Source organism: Melospiza melodia, chromosome 3, assembly GCF_035770615.1.
Source record: "Melospiza melodia melodia isolate bMelMel2 chromosome 3, bMelMel2.pri, whole genome shotgun sequence".
In the NCBI taxonomy this organism is placed as follows: Eukaryota; Metazoa; Chordata; class Aves; order Passeriformes; family Passerellidae; genus Melospiza; species Melospiza melodia.
Genome location: NC_086196.1, coordinates 46,575,234 through 46,593,322, shown reverse-complemented (window position 1 = coordinate 46,593,322; position 18,089 = coordinate 46,575,234). Strand labels below are relative to the sequence as shown.

Here is an 18,089-nt window from a genome sequence, read left to right as displayed (position 1 = left end):
GTTAAACTTTCTGGCCAGAGGTTGAAGAGCACTTGGTATCATTTCAGTGAATCACATGAGGTGATTCCTGAGGTGGATAGAGACTTCTGGAGATCATCTACTACAAGCCTCCATCTCAAATCAGGTGCCAGCCAAGATCAGGTTACTCAGGGACATGTCCAGTCAGGTTTTTAATATAACTAAGAATTAATATAAGTCTATGTTGTCTCCAGGCAGCATTTTATTCCTCCCTTCATTCCCTTTTACAATCTAGACATATGAGGGGAATAAGATTATGAAACAAGAAGTTGTGAAGTTAGATAATATTTGTATAAACATGGATGAGAGCTGTTCTGTTTTCTGTTCCCGTGAGTGAGGTCTTGTTTCCATGGCTTTATCTTTAAAAACTTGCTGATGAGTACTCAAAAGTGTAGGAAGTTCATAAGGCCTGAGAGATGTCAGATTATGTCTAATGACTGAGTAAGGAAAAGAAATTACTTGCCTGAAGTGTGTTGGATAAGGTTCTCTTCCATGAGTCTTCCTGGGGTGGGTCCTTGTGAACTTTCTTGCACTGTGAAGCCCTTTTGGCCTCTGTGTTCATGGCCAAGGGGAATATGAGAGTGAGACAGTGAGGATATGTGGTAGCTTGGGGCAGTCTATGTGTGTGACAAACAGTAGTTTTGTAGGCTGAACTGATTGAAAACACGTCTGTGATATGGAATAACATAACCTATTCCAGCAGAAACTGAATTAGTGCCAAATTAATTAGAATTTTAAAATTAAATGTAATGTGTGGGCCAGGAATCAATTTAAAATATGTTCCCAGAAGTAAATCCCTTAGGATTAGTCATGTCATCATTTTTATGAGCACAAAATTTGTCAAACTGCTCTCTCTTTTTTTAAAAAAAATATTTTGTTTAAATTTTCATTGAGGTGTATGCCTATTAGGATGTAGACACCCTGGGTGCATGTATTACATCACAGGTGTTTGCAACATGATTTGCATGTATATAAACCTTTTGCATAGTCTAAAATTATTTTATGAGTCACTACTTGGAAATATCCTGGTTTTTCTGAATGTGAAGTCCATAATTGTACTTCTTATGCATGCAAGCTCCTATGGATGTCTTTTCTTTTCAGAATCATGCCCAAGGAGGAAAAAAAGTTGTACAGACTGATGAGTGGCGAAAAGGCTCTGTGGAGGAAAGGCTGGAATATGCTCTCATCAAGGTAATCTGATGTCCTAGCCATCAGAGCTCAGAGCCATGAGCTCAGCTCAGACCTTAAGGGACATATTTGCCTTTAAAACTTCTTCAGCTACCATTTTTTCACAAGCTGTTAATTAACAATGAATAATAAAGGCAACTGATCTATTTAATTTCAATAACAGAGAAAACTAGAGAGAACTTATCCTAGAGGTATGTCTTCAAGCTTCAGAAGTTGAAGTCTTTGACCCTTAATATTTTATTCCACTAGTGTTGGTAGGAACAAAGCTTTTGCTTTGGAACACACTCCTTTTACTTCCTAGGGGTGGTTTTGGTCCTTCAGTACTACTGCACTGAGTGGCACCTGGGCTGAGGAAGCAGCCTTTGAGTGTTGGGTTTTTCTGATGACACAGTTAAGAAAAATGAACAAATCTGTTACTACTGGGGAAATGCTGTGACTAACTTTATCTGCCTAAGACTTGCAGTGTTTTGCTTCCTAAGAAAGTCTCTTTTCAATACGCATTTGAGATATTTTTAAAGACTATCAGTATCTACAGTATCTATTTGTACTTTCATTGTGCAGTTTTTCTGGGGAGAAGGCAACTAAATAAAAGTTGTATTTCTAGCAAGATAAAAGCTTCTCTCTTTTCTTTTTTTTTTCCCTCTGAGGGCATTGAGAAGTATGTCATTGCAGATACAGAAGAAGCAAGATTAAATCAGGAAAAATATCCTAGACCTCTAAATGTAATTGAAGGGCCTTTGATGAATGGCATGAAAATTGTTGGTGATCTTTTTGGTGCTGGAAAGATGTTTCTGCCTCAGGTAATGAAAAAATAATGTCATATATTTTCCTACTTTACAAAAACTAGTATTGTAAAATGTAGCAATTGCAAAAATTCAGGTACTGCTGAGAAGCAGCCATTTTCTTACTTTACTTTGAAACCCAACTTTCTTTGTGTATGATTTTGTTTGTTTCTGTTCTTCCTGAGTGTTTTTGCTTTATTTGAAATGCAGTTTTAAGTCTTAGCCCATGAAAAAGTGCAAGAGAGTAAAAGCCCAAATAAAATTTGCTGTGTTTAGCATCTTCCGGGTCTGGGCCTATATGTAGCTTTTGGTTGTGTTGTGATTGGTCTGGGAAGCTGCCCTGTGGAAGAAATGTTTTGTGTAGAGCCTTAGCCCAGTGAGGCCAGCAGCCTGCAGCCACAGAGTGATGTGAAAACTGCCACCTGGGGCTGCAAATGAAGTTTCATTTATTGCCTGAATGAGAAAACTAAAAGAAAACTGAGTTTATTCCTGTACCTTGTCTTTATCGTTTATTCTGCCCCCACCTTTACCTGTGCAGGTGATAAAGTCTGCTCGAGTTATGAAGAAAGCTGTTGGCCACCTTATTCCCTATATGGAAAAAGAAAGAGAGGAAAGGAGAGCCAAGCAAGGCAGCACAGAAGAAGAGGCAAGATACAATCTTTTGTGCTGTAGTTCTTTCATAGAGTGCTATGAAAAATATAAGAATTATTTGTTGCTATTTATATTTATTACGCTGGAGAGTTGATGCAGCCACATGGAGACTGACAATCTCAGTCAATATTTGAATTAGGTTTGAAATTAATGATTTTGTGGAACTCTGCTTGGTGCGTGCCTAAGCTCACAAAGACTCTTGAAATATGCCAGTGAGCCTTTGTAGCCCCTTTATGCCAACATTACTAATTTCTTGTATTTTTACAGGCATTTAATTTTGGTGTTATTTATTCTAACTTTATGTCATATTTTGCTGTTTGCTTCTAATACTTTTGCCCTGGGCGAACTCTCTAATTCTTTTTTAAAATTTTTTATTGTTCCTAATTTTTTGCTTGAAGTCTTCTTATAGTCTATTTGCTGTGCATCTGTTGTGTGATTGTCCAGCACAAAAGTAACAAATACAGCAAATAATTTGGAAAGAAAAATAGCCTGATGATTAAATCTGACTGATCTTCATGAAAGAAGGAAAATGCCTTGTCTCTTCTCCCATGCTCTTTCCAGATATGAAGGTGTCTTTTCTCCTATATCTCAAGTTAATCAGTTGTCTGGCTGTCACAAATCACCTTTCACTTCATCATCTCTCTCCAGCTCATGCTATTCTCTTTTAATTCAGACAACAGTGTTAGTATTTCACACCCTCTGTTTTGTTCTGATCCTGTTTGAAGTTGTTTAAAATTGCTACCCCATTGATTCCATGAGCAGTGGATTAGGATCTTCTGTGAACCCTCTGGCACTTAATTCTCTGGCTGGAAAGAAGTGAAGTGGAATTTGAGACATTCTAAAAAAGACAGAAGACACTCTAAGAGAGTGAGTTAGACGCTCTGTGTGGCTGAGGAGAGCAGGAGAAAAAGGCAGGGCTTCTGTCATCCTGCCTTCTCTACCTTCTGTTGGGCAAGGGATGTAATTCCTTCCTCTTAAAAAGACATGCCACTATATAGAGACTCAATGAAAGAGATAAAACAGCTGCATCTATTCCCAAAGTACCTTGGCTTGAAGGAAAAAGATTTGCAGACTCTGGTAACTGATCTGTGTGATGTTACCCAGGCCACTGTACCCTTCAGGACAGTTATAGTCACAGACTGCCAGGAAATGCAAAGCGTTGATAGTTACATTTGAGGATAAATAGCTGTGGCTGTGGATCTCTATCAAAGATGAAAAAAAATGAAGGCCTGTTGGACGTATGCCCAGAACTTGAGGACCTCCTTGCTTAAGACAGTTGAAATAAGTGTGCCTTAAATAGGATTTATTTAAAGTGGTATGTGCTGTTGCCCATGTTGTTTGCTATCCAGCAAAGATTTTCCTTCTTATGTGCAAATCCAATTTTTTTTTCTTTTGTATCAATCACTAATGAAATCGTCAGTAATTATTAGGTATGATTAGGTGTGATACCTAATGTGAGCCAGCATGTTTTGTTCTTCTCCTAGTCCTTGATTAATCTCTTACCCGATTCCCCAGCAGTATATTTTCAGCTGCAAAATTTTCTGTTGATTTACTGAGATGGCTGACTTACAGACCTTCATTTTGCTTCCTCTGTTCTCTGGACTTGTGTAAAACAGAAGCACTGGGGAGATACTAGATTTTAGTAAACAGCAACACTGGTGGAAATCCAGGGATTTTATTCAACAAATGTGTTAGAACCACAGGAAAATACTAATGTCACTCTTGGTAATATATCAAGATTTTTTAACCCATAATATTGCAACTACAAAAGCAATGTAGGTTCATGAAATAGAGAGCTGCTCTATGTGTCCAGAATTACAACATGCTTCATAGAAGGGTTCAGTCATCCAGTTCTGCCACGTGCGAAGGAGATGAGATACTGTCTGGAAAAATATTTTGTAGTTTCACATACAATATGCTCAGATTTCCACTTTATTTAAATTCTGTGCAATTTATGTAGTTGCTTACTGGCATCTGATGCTGCAGCAGCTCAGACATAGTACTGTTATAGCCTGGAGCTGTTCCAAATGACGGCAGTGATTATACAACTAAAAAGGTATTGCCAAGTCCTGTGTCCGGGGGGAGAACTGCTGTGGGAAGTTCCACTGTTGTGCTGCTGGCAGCACCCTTTGTCAGGCTGAGTGCCATCTAGCCTAGGACCTGCTTGTGACAGAACAGCTTCCTTTCTTCAAGTTGATCCTTCTTCAGCCTGTTTGTTCGGCTTGGGTAGTCTGAAGTAGCCTGATCACTGCACTGAAAACTCCGTTGTTATTTGTGTTGCATAAAAATGAGCCTCTTCTGCTTTTTCTAATTGCTCTAATTTCTCTTCTAAGTTTGCTAATATCCTGTTTTTCTCAGCATTGCATCAAAAGATTGATCTTGATGCACAAACAGACATGTAATTACAAGTATTCATACCCTTCTGTTCTAAATATTTAATCTCTTTATTGGCAAGGTGTGTATTTGGAGCAGAAGTACCTTAGGAGTTCAGTTATTGTACTGCAAAAAATGCTGTCCAGATCTGAAATGGTTTTATGTGCTGTTTTGTTTTTTCAAGCACAGATTTTTTAATAACATCCATGCATTTTAAAAGAATAATTAATGTGCAAGTTTCTATTACCTGGATCTTTAAAGATGGTTTTTAATACTTACTGTATTATCTGTACTACACTTTGCAGTACTATAATAGAAGTCTGGGTCATGGATTAGGATTGCAGTGTTGAAGGATGTGTTCAAACATACCAAGGCTTCTGAGTAATTTAACTCTTGCTGCTTTAACTTCCAGGATCCTTACCACGGTACAATAGTATTGGCAACTGTGAAGGGAGATGTACATGATATCGGCAAGAACATTGTGGGAGTTGTTCTGGGCTGCAACAACTTCAGGTAAAGAGACATCAGGTAGCTGAGAACACAACTGTAGGAGGGTTGGTAATTAGTACCTCTCTGTAGCTGCAGCTCTGGTGATAACAGAACTGGGCATCTCTTGGGAGTTGTCCTCTGTTCCCCAGGCTGTGATTGGGAACACAGATCATAGCAGCTATTACTAAATGGGGAGGCAAGAGGGAATATTGCATCTTCCTTGAATACTGTTTTTCCTAATAAATTGACATCTGAGGTGATTCTGCAGTTTACCATCAATTGGAATATAGATGAGAACATCAATTTTTGTGTTTGTTTTATATAAGTTAAATATAATAACTGTAATATTTTTATAATGTCTGAAGAAATCAGATATGACAGTTGCAGTAGACAATACTATATATGGCTTGTGTTGGGAAAAAATAGTCTTGTAAAATTCAAATGAATCTTGTAGTGTGTTTTTCACGTTGTTAACTATGAAAGAACTTGCTGAGGTATGTTTTCTTAAATAAGAGATGAGATTCTCATTCTGTTTCTAAACTTCAAAAGTTAGAACTTCAAGAAAAGTCAGGTCTTTCATGGCCTGTGTATGTGCAGAAGGCTTGGCAACAGTGTTGGAATGAATGGTCATGTTTCCATTAGTGTTCAAGGGTCTGTCAGACATTGTGCAAAGCTGAATTGGTTTTGGAACTCTGTCTTACTGTTCATTCCTTTAGTTTAGTTTTGACTTTGGGTTGTCATTTGCTCTGGAAAGAGCCAAAATTATCCCTTTATTTCAAAACACAAAGTGTTGAAGTCAGTAGCAGTGCTGTATATATGCAATATATTCCATTAAATTTCTTCTTGAAATTCTGTTGATTGGATTCAGGCCTTCTTGAGCTTTATTTAGACTTACTGAAAGAAAGCCATAGTGTTCTCTGTCACCATGAATATGAGTGAGGCTGAGTGAAATCTGCAGGCTGGAGTGGTTGACTTGAAGAAATAAAAACCTCAGCAATTGCTTGGGTTAATAGGAATAAAATGCTAAAAAGGGAAGTTCAGTGTCCTGTTTCATAAAATGTATGCTTTAATAAGGCAAACAAGCTTGGTGTGAATCATCTTATATTCCTGATGTAAGATATAATGTGGTGTTTGCAGGGGTCCCCAGGATGAGGTGAGAGATGAGTGAATTTGACTCCAAGTTTTTAGAAGGTTAATTTATTATTTTATGTACTTATATTATATAAAAGAATGTTATACTAAAACTATACTAAAGAATAGAGAAAGGATACAGACAGAAGGCTTAACAAGAATGATAATGAAAAACTCATGACTGACTCCTCAGAGTCCAACCCAGCTGATGGTGATTGGTCATTAAGTAAAAACAATTCACATGAAACCAATCAAACATGCACCTGTTAGTAAACAATTTCCAGACCACAATCTAAAGCAGTAAAACAGGGAGAAGCAAACAGGTAATTATTATTTTCATTTCTCTCTGAGGCTTCTTAGCTTGCCAGGAGAAGAAATCCCGGAGAAGGGATTTAGGGATTTTTCCAGAAAATAGGACAGTGACAATACGATGTCCACAAAACATTTTTGTATTATCCAGATGCCTTCAGAAATGCTACTGCTGTGGGTAGCCTGGTAGGTGGCTCAGCACCACATAGCCATTCATTCACTTCCACCCAGCCAATCTCAGTGAGATGGGAAAAGAGGAAAGGAAGAAAGAAAGCAAGAAAAATGATGGGTGGAGAAAAGTAATAACTGAAGGCGAAGTGGAAGAAGAGAGAAGTAAAGAAAAAGCAAGTGATGCTTTTCACCCTTATCACCTCCTATGGACAGACTAGGTGCCTAGCCATTCCTGAGCAAAATATGGCTAACCTCTGCCATGCCTCTTACTCTCCCTTTTTACTGCTGAGCTTGACTTCATGTGCCATGGAATATTTCTTTGGTTAGTTTGGGTCATCTGCCTAGTTGTGTCTACTCACAGTCTGTTTCTTGGGGGGGCTAGAGTAAGAAACAGAAGAGGCCTTGATTCTGTGAAAGTGTTGCTCATCAATAGTTAAACTTTAATTTGCAGAATTGTTTTGGCCACAGATCTAAAACACAGCACCATACCAGCTGCTGTGAAGAAAATTAACTCATCTCAGCCAGACTTAGTACAACCACAAAAATTTATTTTAAAGGAAAAGCTCCTCTTACACTTGAATTTTCATAACTGTTATGCCTTCTGGAACGCTTACTGAAAATTTTACCAGACCCAGACGTATTTCCTATATAAAGATTCCCCAATTTCCCATTTCCCAAATGGTTTTAAGAGAAACAAACAAAAATCTCAATCTTAATTTCAATTTTTAGGTCAGTTGTTTACAGCAAGAGGAATGCATTTGCCCTGTAAAAGAAATTTGTTTTGCTAATTAAAGGATCTTGTGTCATCTCCTTTCTTTCCACAGAGTTATTGATTTAGGAGTCATGACTCCATGTGACAAGATATTAAAAGCTGCTGTTGAGAACAAAGCAGGTAGAGAGAGACTTCATTAGTACTTCTGAATTGTTTGATTTTTAAATCACAATTTTTATTGCTGCTTATTGCATTCCGGTACTGTCTATGATTTGATCAAATTATCTTCAGAGAAATCAGAACTTCTGCTTTAACCATGTTAATTATTTAGCATTTGGCACTTCTGTGAAACTTAGCCTGAGGAACATTTCAGACAGACACCTCTGAGAGAGATGGCGTAGTATTTCTTTTACAGATGGATAAATGGAGCCTTGAAAAGGTCTAACTAACTTCTTTTTGAGTCTTAAATCAGTAAAAGAACTTGGCATTTGGTCTGCCAGATCAGTGAGTGTGAAATCAGGAAGGAATTGTTCTAATAATGAACTTCCTGATACAACTTGCTGTTGCTTTGGAATAGTCTGCTGCATCTTGGAAAAGATGAATGGTGTGAAACATGGTGAAGTTTGAAAGCATTTGCTGTTTCTAAAAGCAGAACTTAGAATTATTTTGTCTTATTTTCCTCTTCAGTGCTGAACTTCTGAGACTTGGAGCTTGCTAATCAAAAGTGCTGTTTATTTATTGCTGAAACTAGAGCAGTAGGTGTTCAGCAACTGCGAAGATGAGAAATATCTTAAACTGGGGATTTGGAATTGCTATCATTCTTGGAAAGCTTTCACTTTCTAATTGGGTCAAACATCCCTTTTAGATTAGTGACTATCCTGCTTTTCATCTCATTATTTTCTATCTGATGCATGAAGCTATCTGATGTATGAAATAAACTTTTCTGTAGTAATTTCTTTGTCTTTCTAGAATGGACTGGCTAAAAGTTTTGTGCATGTGTGTTTGTAAATTTGCAATAGATATAATTGGCCTGTCTGGTCTCATCACCCCATCTTTGGATGAGATGATTTTTGTCGCCAAGGAAATGGAGAGATTGGCAATAAAGATTCCTTTGCTCATTGGAGGAGCAACTACTTCTAAGTAAGATATCTCTGTTGGGAAGATGGGCAGCTTCTATGCAAACAATATTATTATTATATATAAGCAGACGAGCAGCTTCTATGCCAACAGTGTTATTATTATATATAAACAGTATTATATATAAACTATTTCACTAGTTAACTAATGAAAAAGAAAATTTATAGCCATTTCTTTCCCCCTTTCTCTCATTTTCCTGCAACACACATACTGATATGTATTCACCCTAACATTGACTGTTATTTCTTGTTTCAGAAGTCCTAGATTATTGAGGTAAAATCTAATTAGTACATAACAAATAATGGACATCTTAAATGTTTAATTTTTTCAAGTATATATTATATGTGGAAGTACTGTGTTTTTTCTAAAAGTTTTGGCTCACATGGAAATAAATATAGTCCTGTTCTTCTGAGGGGTTGGATGATCTATTTTGATTCACTGAAGCATTTTAAAAATGCAGGATTTTGAGACTAGAAATAGTTGACATCAGGGAGCTGTTATATTTAAGGAAGTTACTGTATTTTCCTGGATCACTGTTCAATGTGGTGATGACTGTGCTGAGCCTCCAGTGCTGCTCAGGCAGGCTGGTAGGGGATAAAGCCCCGCTGCTTGCCGTGAAGTACTTATCATGTTGATTTTGATAGACTGAGCTGTTAAAATCTTGTTCTCTCAGATCTGTTCAAATCAAATAATACAGCTGCTGTGATTTCCTGAAGACCATGTTGACAGCTCAGTGACACCTAGTATTAGCATTACTGCAGATGTGTTCTGGGCACGTATACCAGCCGTGGGTCACGCTTTGCTGGCTGATTAGTGTACAATATACTTGAGGAGGTGACAGCTCAGAAGACTGTAGAGGTCATTTTTTCTCTAACTGAAAGCTGTGAGCAGTGTTGCTTTCTTTATCAGAGCAGCACATACTGTATTCTGTAATTTTGGCTTTAGCAAATCATGTCATGATTCGGCAGACAGTGGAGAGTAGGATCTCTACCTGCCGTTATTGTTCCTGCATGTATAATGCAAGGTTCACTGTATCCCTTTTCTCCTTTTCCATGTGTGCCTCTTCCTGCTGCTTTGATACTGAGAGCAAACGTGGAGGATTTTTTCTTACAAAAAAAAAGCCAAAGCAAAAACCCCTCCCACCCCCCCCACCCCTCCATCTGCGAAAAAAAGACAAAAAAAAAAACCCCACCAAAAATGTGGGGAGTCAACAGGAAGGCTTTATTCTAAATGGAGGTCTTAGGAGAGCCTTTTCAGTTCTTTTCAGTTTTTTCACCCAGGGCATTGTGGCCTAGTAATTAATGTCAAGTAACCAGCATCAAACAGTTCTGCAGAATTTATTCAAAACGAGGAATGTAGCTAACAGGGAAGCTGCACTAGTTTTATGCTTGAATATGGAAATTACTAAAGGATATATGTATACTTTTGAGTACAAAAATTGATTTTATTCATGTGAATTTTATATCAATATATACTTGCACATATGCCCAGATACAATGCAGTGTCTATAAAATAATGTCCAGTAAATGTACTCTTTATGGAAGATTAGATTCTTAATGTGTATTTAGCATTACTTTCCTAGTCTTCAATTTCACCTCCCATGTGCATTCCTAAAGTTTGTGTATATGTCAGAGGTTGCTAATGAAGAACCATCTGCATTTTTTTCACTGTTATAAATAGGCATTGTTATTTGGAATAAGGGGATCATGAGTACTTGGGAGACTGTATAGTGAGGTTAGTTTGAAAGAGAGAGAGAGAGAGGCTGGATTTAGTCTCCAGAATCCACACAATAAGAGTTTCTTCATAATTTACGGTAATGATGATTTTTTCCATTCATATTATGCTACTTTGGTAAATTCAGGTGCTGAGGAATAATGATGACATTCTTATTGCCATAAAATTTACTTAAAAAATACAAAAGTTAACATATAATGGTTGATACAGTGCCATTTTAGGACCATGTCTTCTTTTTTTCCTCTGTTCCTATCAAAACAGATGAGATACCTTTTTGTAAAAAATAGAGTTGCCAAGATCAAAAATGCATCTCCTAGAAGCAGATTCAGGGGATGCTGGACAGTTGTTTACACAGCTGTGTTGCACAGTCATGAGTAAACTTCCATATCCAAGTGCTTTAAATATTTGACAGAACCTGAAGAAAAGGGGGATCTTACCTTTGTTAGGGAAGATTGCTTCCTGAGCTCTGGTTCAAGTTTAATTTTAGAAATGTTGTTTGACCTTAGTATATAAAAAAGCAAATTATAAGGCCTGTAACATCTTTGTTCCTACACTTGCTTGCAGAGTTTTAGTAGGACTCTGGGCAGAACTCTTTTTGCATCACTAGAAACTGTTAGCAGTGTTGCTTTCTTTATCAGAGCAATGCATATTGTAGTAGATCTGTTAGAGTCTATATTTTGTGGCTTCAGCAAGTAGTCTCATAATTTGACAGACTGTGAAGAGAAGGGTCTGTCCTTATTGCAATTATAGTTTCAATGCAAAGTTCACTGCATCTTTAAGGTGCAAGTTTGTAGTATTTGTTGGCCACTGGCAGAATTTATTGTTCAGGTGTATAGAGGACTTGTGCCTCTGATATTGAGAATTGGGATAATCATCACTGAATTAGGTTAATGCTAATCCACAGACCCAAAAATTAACATGTGGAAGGAAAAAATGTAAGATGAGCAAAAAAGATTAAAGAAATGGCTAGTTCTTGGTAGGCTTAGTTTGGAATATTCTTACTGATTTCTGAGACTCAAAACTAATGAGTTGCTGATTTTCATTCAGCTGGTATGACGTTGAGGGAGTGTGAGTTGACACATTGTTTATGAAGTATTCTGATACTCTTGAAGGAAAATGTTTATATACCTGTTAATTCATGGATAGCAGATGGATGAATGAATTTCTTGTTTTGAAGTGTTCTGGTCTATGCATTAAGTCAGGATTTATTTCCCTGGGAATTTTGTCTGCTTTTTTTGTTGGTGGGTTGCTTGGGTTTGGTTTTCTTTTGTTTGTTTGTTGTTTTTTTTTTGTTGTTTTGGTATTTTGGTTTTTGGTTTTTTGTTTTTTTTTTTTTTGCTTTACTTGTGAAGTGCTCACTCTTTCTCTTTTTCATTGAAGGACACACACAGCTGTTAAAATTGCCCCACGGTATAGTGCACCTGTGGTTCACGTCCTGGATGCATCCAAGAGTGTTGTGGTTGTAAGTTCTAAATTCTAGTTTCTTGTCCATGCAAAGATATCTGCCCTGTTTTTCTGTTGTCCCTTTCATCCTTTCCTCTAAGGCTTAGTGTTGTGGCAGAAAATTAGAAGGGGCACATCAGAGACAAGTGTCTAAATTACACTTGTTTCAGCTGTTTTGTGCTGTCACATGGTTCTCAACTGGCTTGTGGCAGTTATTGTCACTGGGCACTTTCATTTAAATGTCCATTACTCTAGTGAGGGTGACATTCACTGAGTCCTTGACTGTAGTTTTGTAGTGAAGACTGATGGAGTTCTATGTGTACTGCTGTTCTGGCTAATTTAAATATATTTCTGAAGTTAGATAGCAACATTCATACTGAGAAACATGTGGCTGGAGTTTTTTGGGATGGATTTTCTTTCAGAGAAATGGGTGGTCTTAGCTGCCAAATACATGGTGGTAAAGAGTAGGCCAAGCTGTATGTTGCTTCTGTGACTATTCAGTCTCTGAAGTTTTGCAGTATTCTCCTCTCAGGTCTTTACAGACCTGAACTTGGCTCTGCCAATGTTACCTGTGTAGTAGGGCAGAGATCTCAGTAATAATTGTAGTCTAAACATGGCTAGTTTGCATAGTTTGAATGGAGGTTGCAGATTAATGGTAAGGTTCATTTAGTGTTGCCAAGAGAGTCCAAAAGACAGGTTGCCTAGTCTGAAACTTAAACTCTGTCTTTCCCGTAGTGTGTTACAGTAGGTACTTACTGCTTTTTCCTTCCTGTTCTTTTCAGTGCTCCCAGCTCTTAGATGACAGTATGAAGGATGATTTCTTTGAAGAAATATTAGAGGAATATGAAGAAATTAGACAAGAACACTATGAGTCTCTCAAGGTACAAATATAATTGATTATCTTGTTTGAAGTGGTTGGCACTTGCTGTTCAGTTATGAATAACTTGCTGTTACTCTTTACTGTTCAGCTCCTTGTGAAGACCTTCAGGTATATTTGTTTTGATTTAAAACATACAGTAAAATGGATTAAAAACTTCCAGAAGTGCTTATGAAATCAAATTTTCTAGCCTATAAGACTTTGCTATGTGACTCTTAACACACGCTTGGCAAATTCTTGGTTGTCCTCAATGGCTAATCAGTGGTATCCAGGACCTCCATGGAGCTGGCAGTCATGTCATCTTAATCAACCTTGGGAGACCAGTGCTCTCCTGGAGCAGTAGCAGGATATGTGGAGCTTCAACTGGGGTGGTGAACATGGTACTGGTAGCTTTTGCTGGTTCTGAGCCGCATCAGTGAGAATTTTAAACCACCATGCTTTCCTAATGTCTTAGTCTTGTTTAGGTGAGTGATCAGAGCAGTAGAAGAATATCTTTCTCTGCTTGTATTTTAGTGTATTGTAAAGCAATAAAAGAACTTCTGGTGTAATTGAGAGGAACCAGAAATCTTGTAGGCCAGCTTCATTAGCATTATACAGGCAAAAATAATGATCTGCTTGTGATGTAATTGTACTTTACTCATGGGAACTCGGAGTAGTGGAGACTGAAATTATCTGTTGTTAGATTTATTCTGAAGAGTATTTTGGGTAAAACTCTACCATGAAGTCTGCAGTTACAATTTGAGTCTGAAAGGTGGTGTTCTGAAATTAACCTTTATGTCTATATAGGAAAGAAGATACTTGTCTCTACAGCAAGCTAGAAGAAAAGGTTTCCATAATGATTGGTTATCAGGCCATGTACCAGGTCAGCTATATGTTGTTGTTTGTGATTGCTGTGCCTTTATTGTATTTTGTGTGATTATTTTAGATATATTTTTAGTTAAAATATGCTTTAAACTTCAGAATGTAGCAGTGTAACAGCTTAAGTAAATTGATATCTGTCTCAACTGAGATCTTTTTGCATTACTTTTAACATTGTTTCTGCTTTTTTTACAGCTCATTTAAAAAATAAATTAATATTCAATAAATGTAACTGAAAAAATTCCCAAAACAATGAGTTACCCATCACAACATATAATCAAAGAGAACACTAATGACAGCTTTTGAAAATACTGTCTGCCTGGCTCATTACATTGCACACCTTACAGTACCATATTTGGGGAACACATGCTGTAACATGGCATTTTAATCAAATTCCTCCTTACACTCTTTCCTACCCTTCCCCCATCAATTTTTGTACTGTTTTATTTTTTTAAAATTATACTAGAAATATAAACAGCATTCAGGTTGCATCCTGCAGTGATATTAATGATGCTTTCTGTTGTTTCATTTACAAGATTCAACAAGATGCTAATTTTCCATATCTTGTCTTAATGTGTGACAAAGTATTGTACAGACAAAACAAGTGCAAAGCTTCTGGCTTTACACAGATGCATCCATCTTGCTTTATCACTTGTGTGTGTGCATCTAAACGTGCAAAAGTTCTTAGAAATTACATAAGAATTTACAGAAATATTCTGCAGTGTCATAGTACATGTCTGTGTATAGAAAGGAATTGGTGAATGTGGAAGGCCCATGAAGTATGTTAGGGATTGATAAGTTGTGTAGGTTTGTTTGGTCTTGTGTCTTGGCCAATATTCTCACCAATTAAATAAGTTCCAAAGTCCAGCAGCTAAAAGCTGTTTATTTACATGGAAGAACAAAAGGCCTTAATTTTTCCATTTCAACTTTATATGCCTTTTATGCTTTTTTTTTGTTACATTGTAACTGTGGATTATGATATGACTTGGGAAAATATGACTATGAGAATTTTAGGACAGTCAGTTTGGAAGAGGTCATTTGCAGGGGTGGAAGCTGCTGAACATCACTTATACTGCAAATGTGAAAGCAATTTTAAATTATTTTCATCATGTCCAATTGTACTTCTGTTTCCTACAGTTAAACCAAAATTCATTGGCACAAAAGTCTTTGAAGATTATGACCTCAGGAGGCTGGTAGAGTACATTGACTGGAAGCCCTTCTTCGACGTCTGGCAGCTTAGGGGAAAGTATCCCAACCGGAGTTTCCCTAAGATCTTTAATGACAAAACTGTAGGTGAGTACTGAAATTGCATTTACTTCATATAACAAATGCTAACAGGCCCAATGTGCTGCAGTAAGATTCATTAAACATTCCAAATGTTTAATGAAATACATTAGGAATAGTACAAATACATGCAAAGAATGTCACTGAAATAATTTGTTCAAAGCAAGGCTTAGTGAACCAACTGTTGCCATGTGAGGCTGGAAAATAAGTGTGGAAAAATGCTCAGTCATCTTACTTAGCATTCACCTGCCAAAGCACAGGGAAGTATTTTATTAACAGAAAATGGCAGCAGAGCACTTAAAGTGTCTGTGGGTGAAGATGGCAAGCTCCTCTTGAAGCTATTCAGTAGGCTTTGAAATAGGTGATAAAAATGCAAGGGTGACACTGAAAGCAATGTTCTGGGTCTGCTGCACTGTGGTAATGTTGGTACATGCACCAGGTCTCTTGCTCATTTTATTCTGTGTTCTCTTCCTCTACTAGGTGCTGGCTGAAACATTTTGTTTGGGTTTTTTATTCTCTAAGATATATGTTGTTACAGCCCTATGATCACACTGCAATCTTCTATTGCTGTAGCTGACAGATCATTGCAGTCATTGGACAATTATGTGGAAAATGAATCAATCTTCAAACAATTCTTAAATCTATTTAGCCAGTTATGAAAACATGCCTTTTCTGAGGCAATTTTGTTGTTTATTTTGTTTTTTAATAGGTGAAGAAGCAAAGAGAGTTTATAATGATGCTCAAGATCTACTGAAAACATTGATTAATGAAAAGAAATTACAAGCCAGAGGTGTGGTTGGGTTCTGGCCAGCTCGAAGTGTTCAGGATGATATCCACTTGTATGCTGCAGAAGAGGCAGTGGGATCTTCAGAACCAATAGCAAAATTTTATGGTTTGAGGCAACAGGTACAGTAACAGCACATTTGTTAAGGGACTTTTCTTCCCCCTGAATTTCAGGAATGTAATAGAAGTGCCTTATTAAAATCTGTAGAAAATTGTTGTAATCTTTCTGCGCCATTGTCTTGTCATTTCTTTCAATAATAACAAGATTCTGTTAGTGATGAGCTAGGTATTTGTATTGTAGTATTTTGCATTGTAATAACTGTACAAAATGCTTTGTAGGTTTGACATCTTCAGATATGTTGTGCATTTTCTGTTTCAATTTTAAGATGTCCTAAAGCACTATGTTGTATAAATTAATCACATGAATCTTGTTTCAAGATAAATTAGAACCTAATGAACCTTAGTTCTCTAATATCACTGGATTCTACTTTAGATGAAGAATTCTGCTTGAACATGTTAATGCTTAAACCCAGTTAGAATTTAAGAAACATGGAAAATAAAGCCCATTGGAGAGAAGTGTTTCTGATAAGCTTAATTTCTTTGTAAAATTCACTATATGAAGGGGCCATTTAGAATTATTTGGCAGCTAATTTTGATGGAGAGAATCATACTTACTTCGATTTGCAGTTAATTTGCTAGATTGAGCTTGCAAGATATTCTGCCTCTCCTTTTCCCTGTCTTCTGATTTGGCTTCTTCATAGTTCACATATTCAGAGTCATCAAATGTGGCAGAAAAAGAGTTTAACTACCTGCATTTCTGGAGTACAGTACTCTCTGAGCACAGTCGTGTGCCAACATTGCAGAACTGTGCTAAGAAATACGTGGCCCTGTTGCAGTTCCCTGAGATGGACCCAGTGCATCTCGACAGTCCATGGCAGATGTTTACATAAAACGCTCTCAACAAGCGCCAATGTTTCACAGACTTATGGCCTAGTTAAACATTTTGATATCCCATGTAAATCAACTTTACTACTCTTTTTTTTTTTTCCTGGCTTTTTCCCAGGATTTTCCCAAGGAAAATACCTGATTTGATGTTGTTCTTGTAATGCTTTTTATTATTGGAATACTGTTCTTTTCCTTAGCTTTTATTACTTTGTATATCCCAATTACTCAGGCTTCTCTCATAGGTTAAGGTCATGAAACTCTGTGTATACTGTTCTTCTGGACTCCATGTATTTTAGCTGCATCTCTTCCAGCCTGGTGTATACAGTAACTCAGGAGAGTTCTCAGCAGAGCAAAGTAGAAGAGAATAATTGTCTTCTGTTTCTTATATAAAATGTTCCTTTCAGTACACGGAGTTCTCTCCGTGACATTGATGCTAATTTAGGATGTGATATAAATCTAAAAGTTAGAGATGCATGTAATATTATCCTTATCTCTAATAATTGGAAATGAACCTTAAAGTTATTATAAATTTCACCTGTGGGGAAAAAGGATATTTTGTTAATTTTATGGTACTTTCTGTAACTGTGCAGGTTAATAGACAATTTTTCTTTGTTTTTCAGGGGTAGGAGTGTTTTATTGGCTTTTAAGATGCAGTTGGGAATGGGTGAAACACATTGCTAAAATATTGTCATTGGTTAAAAAAATTATTCTTCAGCTAAGTGATAGCCATTAAATAACTTTACTCTCTCTGTAAGTTGGGTAGAGTTACAAGAACTGTGCCACTTCTTTACAGCAATCATGCTTCCACAATGAATGTACTGATATGATTCAAGATTTCTTTTTGGGTGCTCAGGTACCTCTTTCTGTTACCTTTCTTCCATTTTGGAAGAGGATCCAGTGAGCAGTATAATTCCCTATTTCACAGAATCAATTAGTTGGAAAAGATGTCTGAGATTGAGTCCAACCTATGATTGAACAACCCCATGTCAGCTAGACTGTGGCACTGAGTGCCATGTTCAGTCTTCCCTCAAATACCTCTGGGGATAGTGACTCCACCACCTCTTTGAGCAGTCTATTCCAGTATTGGATCACACTTCCTGTGAAAAAATTCCTCCAAATGTCCGACTGAAAACTCCCCTAGCACAGATGAAGACTGTGTCGTCCTGTTCTGGCAGTTGTTACCAGGAAGAAGAGACCAGTCCCC

The 18,089-nt window shown here is 37.2% G+C and overlaps 1 protein-coding gene across 6 annotated transcripts in view; it reads left to right on the top strand.

Moving 5' to 3' along the window:
* Positions 1 to 18,089, top strand: part of MTR (5-methyltetrahydrofolate-homocysteine methyltransferase) — a 51,572-nt gene that overhangs the window by 29,106 nt on the left and 4,377 nt on the right. For all 6 annotated transcript variants that reach the window (XM_063151588.1, XM_063151587.1, XM_063151589.1 and 3 more), the window contains 11 exons: positions 1,120 to 1,209; positions 1,854 to 2,006; positions 2,527 to 2,634; positions 5,425 to 5,525; positions 7,937 to 8,004; positions 8,844 to 8,964; positions 12,076 to 12,157; positions 12,921 to 13,019; positions 13,802 to 13,877; positions 15,011 to 15,166; positions 15,867 to 16,063. In XM_063151588.1, the coding sequence (XP_063007658.1) occupies positions 1,120 to 1,209; positions 1,854 to 2,006; positions 2,527 to 2,634; positions 5,425 to 5,525; positions 7,937 to 8,004; positions 8,844 to 8,964; positions 12,076 to 12,157; positions 12,921 to 13,019; positions 13,802 to 13,877; positions 15,011 to 15,166; positions 15,867 to 16,063 (1,251 nt within the window). The remainder of the gene's footprint in view (positions 1 to 1,119; positions 1,210 to 1,853; positions 2,007 to 2,526; positions 2,635 to 5,424; positions 5,526 to 7,936; positions 8,005 to 8,843; positions 8,965 to 12,075; positions 12,158 to 12,920; positions 13,020 to 13,801; positions 13,878 to 15,010; positions 15,167 to 15,866; positions 16,064 to 18,089) is intronic.